Source organism: Fulmarus glacialis, unplaced genomic scaffold (assembly GCF_000690835.1).
Source record: "Fulmarus glacialis isolate BGI_N327 unplaced genomic scaffold, ASM69083v1 scaffold10782, whole genome shotgun sequence".
Classification (NCBI taxonomy): domain Eukaryota; kingdom Metazoa; phylum Chordata; class Aves; order Procellariiformes; family Procellariidae; genus Fulmarus; species Fulmarus glacialis.
In genome coordinates, this window is record NW_009197242.1 from 158,237 (window position 1) to 166,008 (window position 7,772).

The 7,772-nt window shown below is 46.4% G+C and overlaps 1 protein-coding gene across 1 annotated transcript in view; it reads right to left on the reverse strand.

Moving 5' to 3' along the window:
- LOC104072875 (glutamate receptor ionotropic, kainate 3) overlaps window positions 1-6,737 on the reverse strand; it is a gene marked incomplete at its 5' end in the record, with an annotated part of 36,113 nt that extends 29,376 nt beyond the window's left edge. Inside the window, 2 exons of the mRNA XM_009572473.1 lie at window positions 2,748-2,861; window positions 6,630-6,737. Of these exons, the coding sequence (XP_009570768.1) occupies window positions 2,748-2,861; window positions 6,630-6,737 (222 nt within the window). The remainder of the gene's footprint in view (window positions 1-2,747; window positions 2,862-6,629) is intronic.
- Window positions 6,738-7,772: the final 1,035 nt, after the last annotated feature.

Below are 7,772 nucleotides of genomic sequence, written 5' to 3' on the forward strand. Positions count from 1 at the left end.
CCAACAAGTCACTGCAATACGAGCAAAAGGGGAAAAAATAACCTTTCATGCTTTTCCTTTTAAAGGTTCCTCTTATGGCTTTTCTACAATCGTTTACACCGCTGCAAAAGTACAAAGGGGTGTTGCAAATGCAAATAAAATTTAGGGTTGTATTTTATTTTTTAGAATCCAGTATATGAAAATGTAATTATTGCAGAACTCGTGTCTAAGCACATTTCCTCCTCCTGCAGGCAAGGGAATTGCAGGACAGCTGTGGTTTCGAGATAGATACCCCGTGGCACATGTGCAGGCCCAAGGAACGGCACAATTAATAGGAACTGATATCACCCTTGTACATTATGTAATTTGTACATGCTTACGGAGTATGAGATGAAAATGCTGCCCGAAAAAAGCATGTCAAAGGCAGATGGCTGACAGGTCTTCTCCTGGCTCCATCATTTTGCATTATGCCATGGCCTTTGAGGTACAGTGATTATCGCACCCTAGGCCCAGGCATTTCCACAACTCTGGCCGTGCATCTTACCCCTAACAAGATGCATCTTTTCTGGTTTCCCTCAGTCCTGTCCATACAGCTTTCACCAATATTCCAGTCTCACGGCTTCACCCAGCGGCTCCAGCTCTCAGGGCAGGCAGCTCTGCTGCTGCCCCTCCAGCCTTCTCCCCAGTGCTACTGGCCGTCCCACCCCAGGAATTTCCCCTGATGTGCTGCACACAGTTCTAATTAGAGTGGGGGCAAGGGGAGTCATTATATAACTTCTGGTGAGTTTTATTCAGCCGCAGTAGGGCTTGAACAATTCCCTTAGAGCTGATCCTGAACCTCCACCTGGGAGTATCTTGATGTCATGTGTTATTCATGTTGCCCTAAAAATTTGCATCTCCCATATACAGGTACTGGCAGCACTTTAATGAACTAAATGCTAAAATGAACTAAACCTGGCATGGCAGGTCTCTCCATTTGGCCTGTTAGAAAAACACTACCTAAATTTCTGCTTTCTAAACACACCAAGAATGCTTAAATGCAAAAGAAAAAAAAAAAGCAAACTGTGTGTGTATCGTGCCTGAGTGCACACTGCTGCAAGGGTCTCAACACAAGCAGTCTTACAATCTGATGCATGTTGAATTGTTAAAGTGCCTTTTGCTCTGTCATTTCTCTCCTTCTGCAGTAACTCCTGATGTGACAATTCATTTCAATAACCATAGCCAGTGGGGAACCATTGCTGCCGCCGATTCTGCTAATGCGCATGGCACAGGAACACTGCCCTGTGCAGACTCCCCCATAAGCGCGACCCATCACGGTCTCATGGGACTGGCACAGTAGAAAACTTCTGGACTGGGAAGGGAAGGAGCTTTTCCAGTCTTCCCTGCATGTTGAGAGATCAAAGTGGTGTGTTACTGAGTGTAGTCAATGAGCTAAGCCTGTACCTGACTCTTGGAGAGAGGGACTTTAATGAAAATGTTTCATTGGAACAAATATTGTGTGATGAATGGGAAGTTCATTAGAGGGTGTGGCTAATTTGCAAGGAAAGCTGCAGCAGCATCTGTATTTGGCTCACATTCTGCCTGCTTCCATTCCGCTAACCTCTTGTGGAGTGATACAAGACCTTTGGTTCCAGCCCTTCTTCTGCCCTGAACCAAGTGTTTCCTTTCTCTCTTCTCTGGGCACTTTCTTGGTCCCATTCCTTATATAATAGAAAACCCCACTCTGTCAGGTCACGTCCTTTTGGGAAGGCAAGGACATCGCGAGGGGTCACACTGCTCTGGACTGGGGAATGCATCCCCAGCTGGCTCTTTACCATCTGTACCTTTACGCTCCCTGAAAATATGGAAGACAAAAGGGCCAGAAAATTTCCATAGGCAAAACCATAATTCAGGCCCAATTGTGGGCAGGCTGTCCAAGGCCTGGTATTTTTTGTTGCTTTCTGGTGACACGCCACGAGCCTGCGCTGTGTAATACAGCCATACAGAAACCAATACCACTAGTCATAATTTATTAGATAGTAAATAAAAATTCATTCTGATCTGATGCCTGCCATCAAATCCAATAGCAAATGTGAGAACAAAATGCAGCGCGACAGTTGGAAGCAGAGGAGACCTGTTAAGCAACCGTAGTTTGCTGGATAACGGCATTACTCTTAGCTAGTTTTTCAAGTGCGTACTTAAGAGGGGGAAAGAAACACGGTTGTCACAGCTAAGCCAGGGTCTCTGGTTGTTCTCAGTATTTTCTTCTGTAACGAGAACACTCCTATCTGAGGTGGGCAGTGCCGGCCCTCTGACAGTGCCTGCTGCTGCCTGCCCAGGCGCTGGGGGTAAATGGGTGACTCGGAGCTTTCCTGGAGCTCAGCACGCACAAACCTCCCGTGCCCTCCAGCATGCGGGGAGCGAGGGGAGACGGGGACCTGGCCAGGCAGCTGAAGCGGAGGAGCTCAGCCGGGACGAGCAGCAGCCTCCCGGGCACGGGGAACACGCGCGGTTCCAGCTGGCCCGTGCCAGCCTCACCGTCCGCCACGTGTTGGCTGGCAGCCTGCTCAGGAGCAGTGGCATCGGAGGATGCCACAGGTCACCTCGCTGCAGGCGCATGGGCATCTGCAGGCTGCTGAGCCCAGCCCGCACACGGGGGCTCTCTGTGCCCTTGCTTGGCTTTCCAGAGGGACTAGTGGGTCTGTACTGGGATGCTGTGAATTTTCAGAGGTAACAGATATCCCTGAGATTTGTCGATGGAGGAAAAAGACAGGCTTGCAATCTCCTACCAGGACAGTGGTGACAATTAGAGATCTGTTGCTCAGCGAGTCTGTGACATTAGGCCCTCGTCCTTTGGAAATTTCTGTGATGTTCAAACCATCAGAAGGGCTCCACGCTCCAACCTGAAACAAAGCAAACGAACACATGAACACCCAGCTTACTTTCCTCACTTGCTCTCAGCATCCTACTGGCCTGGGAAATGGAGCTTGCTTCTTTCATCTACAGTAAACAGAAGCAAAGCTGAAATTATCATCTTGTATTGCCTAAATAGATGATTTGCATTAACCCTTCAGCTGCAGGTCACTCCAGCTGCACATGTACAATAAGCAACCCTTACGCTGCCCTCTGACGCAGGTGCATGAAAGAAGACCACGATGACTGGAATTTAGGGGCTGAATGAACAATTTGCAAAGGTACTGTATAGAGCAAACAGTCAAACGATGCTGAAGAGTCAACTCTGGGCAAGGATAAAGCAGAACAAAAGAAAACAAATACAAGTATGAGGCCATTTTCTTTCTTTTTCATTTCCTCACGTATTTGCTTTGGGGGGGGGAATTAAAAACAACTTGACCAGCTCTGCAAATCCCTGGTAGGAATCATTCCTGTCCTCTGCGCTGTGGCAAACTAGACGGATGTTTCTAACAGGTCCCCTTGGAAGGGCCCTGGTCACCCCTTCAGGGAAGTCCACCGCAGTGGGAGGTCTGGGTCCTGGTAGCAAACCTGGAGGAGGGAATGGCAGCAGACTTGCACGGGCACACGCAGCTACGTTCCTCAGCAATTTGAGGTGCTCTGTTTTTCTCAAGCTGTCAATTTTAATAAATTATTAGACTTTGAAGAAGTCTATTGACCCAGAAATAGCAAAACATGTCTCTATTTAAGAGAGGTCATCTGGGCAACTCTAAGCCTGTTAACCTGATCTCAGCGGTGCAGGGGAGGCTTTAGAACTTGGAAGGCAGGACTGGCTAAAGGACTGTGACGGTGAGATAAAATGTCAGGAAAGCTGGAGGAATATGGGATTGCTGCCAAGAAATGGAGCAGGGTGGCCATATAGCCAGCCTGACAGTGAGAAAAACCAAAACCCCACATGGAAATGGGAACAGAATGATCCATCTGTAGGGTCAAACTGTGAGATGGGACTCGGAGAGAAACCAAAGGCAGACAGCTCAAACCCACTGGGGAGCCAGGATCTTCCGATATTTTATTTATTGCTATTTTTAAGATTCTTCAACATCTTCAGCAGTCCAAGGAGAGAACTTGGTTTTACTGCATCCCCAAAAAGAGACTTTGTAATAAGCAATGCTGCCTGGCAAAAAAATGTCATAAATTCTAGAAGAGTTTCCATGAACTTTGTGAAAGGCTCTAAATATTTCAGGTAAAACCTAAGCAATCCCTCATATCTCCCTTCGATCTCACAACAGCTTCAATGTCAAAAGATTATTGCTGTGCATGGGAAAAGAGAAGCAAGTCTAAGAGGCACCTGCTAGCAGCGCTGCAGACTCAGTTAACTATGCCTTGCTAAGTTTTCTTTAAGAAAATTAACTACATGGCACTTAAGACTGAATTAATCAGTTTAAAATATTAAAAAAGGAAAGAAAAAGGAAAAAAGTGCGTTAAGAGAACTGTGCAAGTCAGATAGTCAAACTATGTGTAATTAGGTTTAGTTAATACCCCTGTAATCCCTGGAACATCCAGGAGGTATAAGGATCAGGAGTTCAATCCTAAAGCTCAACAAACATAAGCTATTATACATAATGCACAATCCATATGGGATTTGTTTGTAGTTTGGCGTTTTGTTATTTCAGATTAACTATTGACAGAAACCTAGCTTCAACAGAGATTTGACATCGATACTTTAAAACCCCTCTAGAGCTGACAAGAAGCTTTCAAAAAAATAATAGTGGGAACTGTAAATCTCTGAATTGTTGGAGACAAAAGCTGAACGGCTGCACAGAGTATGCATCAAGGTTTGGCGGCTTCCTATGGGCTTTATGTGACACACAATAGTAATAAATACAGCTGGTGCCAGCTATTCTCCAGTACACCTGAGGAGTATTAGTTTGACAGATAGATATTGCGGTTGTACTTAAACATTTAGATTCATGTGGTATCCAAATGCTCGCACATTTTTCTATTATTCTACCAACACAGCCCTCCGGCAGTCTGTCGGTGCCACTGTACTCCAAAAAGATGTGTTGGTTTTTTGGTTTAGACTCTATAAAAAATATTTTGTAAAAAAAGTAAGATGATCTGCTCAGTTCTTGTGAGAGTGTGGTGTCTTCCCTGCTCCTCTCCTGCCTCCTTCCTGCACGGGCTCGGCAGATCGCAGCTGAGACTGAAGGTCATTGGGTTTATTTGAAATGTTTTCTTTATTCTGTATTTGACACCAAAAAATACTCACTAGGAGAGTGCTGTGGTGACCTTGAGAGTTTTTACATGAAGCAAAGAACTACTGCTGTGGTGTGAAAGCGTGGCAACAATTTATTTCAAAGCGAAGGAAAAACGAACTGTAAAAAGGGGGGGTGGGGAAGTCAAGCTGTTTGGTCCCAGGGAGCTTCACCACGGATCTGTCCCCTCCAAACAGGGGGGTTGATCAAACTGCTGCCTCCCGCCTCCGGGGACTGCCTACCTGCACTGTTTGATTAATTCCCCAGCCTTAACTGGAAAAGTCATCTGTGCATGTTGGGCTGCTTGCTGCATGGTTAATTGAAAACTCTCTCTCTGTGCTCCTGGCTGGCATCTCCCACGGTAGCATAACCTGTCTCCATGCCCAAAGGTTACGGGACTCAGCACTCGTCCCTAGCTGCCAGTAGGCACCTTGTGCGTGTCGAAAAGCAGACTCTGCTCTAGAAAGGGATTTGCTGCCCAGCAGCCAGCTTTCTGCTGTAAGTCTGCAAGATGCCTCTAGCAGAACGAGGACTCAGAATTACTCACAAAAGGGGTCAGGCTCCGGGAGCCCTCGGTGGCCTCACATGCCGTTATTTGGAGCCTGATTAGAGCCCAGCCCCTGGGCATTGCTCCCTGTTGCTATCGGCTGTCCGCTGTGCAGTGCTTCACTTCAGGCCACTCGCTGCTCCCTTTTGTCTTAAACGAACTGATCTCACCTTGAAACCCATGTTCTAGGAGCTTTAATGCTTTGCATATTGCCTTTTTTTTTTTTAAGTAATTGAAGAAAAGGAAGTGAAATCCCTACAAACACCTGAGAATCAGATTTGCACATCAGCATCGTATTTCTGTGCCCAGAGGAGATTTGCACTAATTAGGAGGATCTGAGGCTGCAGCCTTTGTGCCGTGTCTCCTCCAGGCAAACACGGCCACTGAACGAGACCCCTCCAGCCAGCCCGGCAAAAATGCACTTTTTTCTTATTGTCCCTTAGATAACACAGAGAAGAAATAAACAAAAATACACATTGCATCCTCCTGCAAAATCTAGGCTGTAATAAGCTGGTGCCATTTCCAAGCCTTAGGCAATTTTCATTGTGGGAAATCACACCGAGATGATGCTTTCAAGAGCTGTTGCCTCCTCAGGGAAAAATCAACATTTTGTAAGCAAGCCCAGCAAGATGGGGTGTGGGACGGGCCTTATTCCTGCCACCTTTGGCCTGGGCAAGGAGAGGTTAATGGCTGCTCAGAAAGTTTCTTCTGCTTCCACTATCCTAGGAAGGTGCCACAAGCACTTTTGCAGCTAATAACTGTAATCCCACGCACATCGCTTCAGGGCTAGTGAGTCATGGATGAGGCATGGAAAAGGATCTGAGAAATCCCACAAAGTAAATATCCTTTCATACAAAAAACAGAAAACATGGAAACAATACAACCGCCAACCATTTTCTCTGTTGCCTGAGTATCAGAGTTAGACTAAACCATATGCAGGTAAGACAAACCCTGCCTACCTTTTCAAGACCATCTTCTTTGAGACTGATGATATCCAAATCAAAATCTGTCCGTAAACCACTAGTTTTATTAAAGACAATTCGTCCCGTTAATCCTTCCCATTGGGCCTGTGGAAGGGAAAAAAAGTAGCAGGGTTGTTACTTGGTATCATAAATAATGTTTTGCTCTCCGCTATATGTTCTTTTCATTAGTCCTTATACTGGTTCTTTTTCCCCAAAGAGCATGATTAATTAATAATCACCTCCGTCACTATTCAGACTGCAGATGGAACTGGAGATTTTCTTAATTCTCTTGCAGTCCTTGCTACAATTTTTGTTTGCACCTTTTGTGTTCACCAGCTGTTGCAGGACATGATGACTCAGTAGAAAACTGCTTGCATTTATCATGGCATCCTTGTGTGCTGCATTTATCCTTGTAGTGCTGATAAATGCCAGGCTGCAGGGAGCCTGAGTTTGGGACAACTTCCATCAAGCTCATAAATAATCCTGTTTTGCATGAACCTGCTGATGCTTCCAAGGTGCATGGAAGCTAAAATGTCCTGAACGCTTCCCTCCCTCCTTTCAGATGGAAAGTGGAGCAGAAGAGGCCACAAGCTTGTCCATGCTAGCAGGATCTGTCGTTTTGAAACAGGAATGGGAATCTGGTGGGAGCGTGCTGTGTCAGTACCCCTGGTTCAGTTTTGGGCAGTATAAGCACAGGGCAGGTGCCCATTGGGGCTGGGGAAGCTCCGTTCCTGGAGATTTTCAACACTTGACTGGACGAGGTCCTGCATAGCCTGGTCTGACTTGGGAACTAGTCCTGTTCTGAGCAGGAGCGTGGGGTAAAGCTGTCCAGATTAGTTTCAAGCAAAATTATGCTATGACGTGTTTCTTTTCCATTCTACACTTTGCAGCACCACCAGAATTAATCTTTCTGATTTAGGAGGTGAGAGATCCCCAAATATCAGGCACTAGCTGTGTTAGCAGAGCAGGTTCTAAGGCACAGCATGGTGTATGATGCCTGCTCTGCCCAGGGACAGTGCTAGGACATGCTATGAGCATCCATCCCGAGGAGGATGCTCCCGTAAGGGTGCCGGGCTGCTGACACGGTTTACTGCTTTCCAATCGCATCTCAGCAGTGGAGAGCTGGGACTCGGGCTCTTT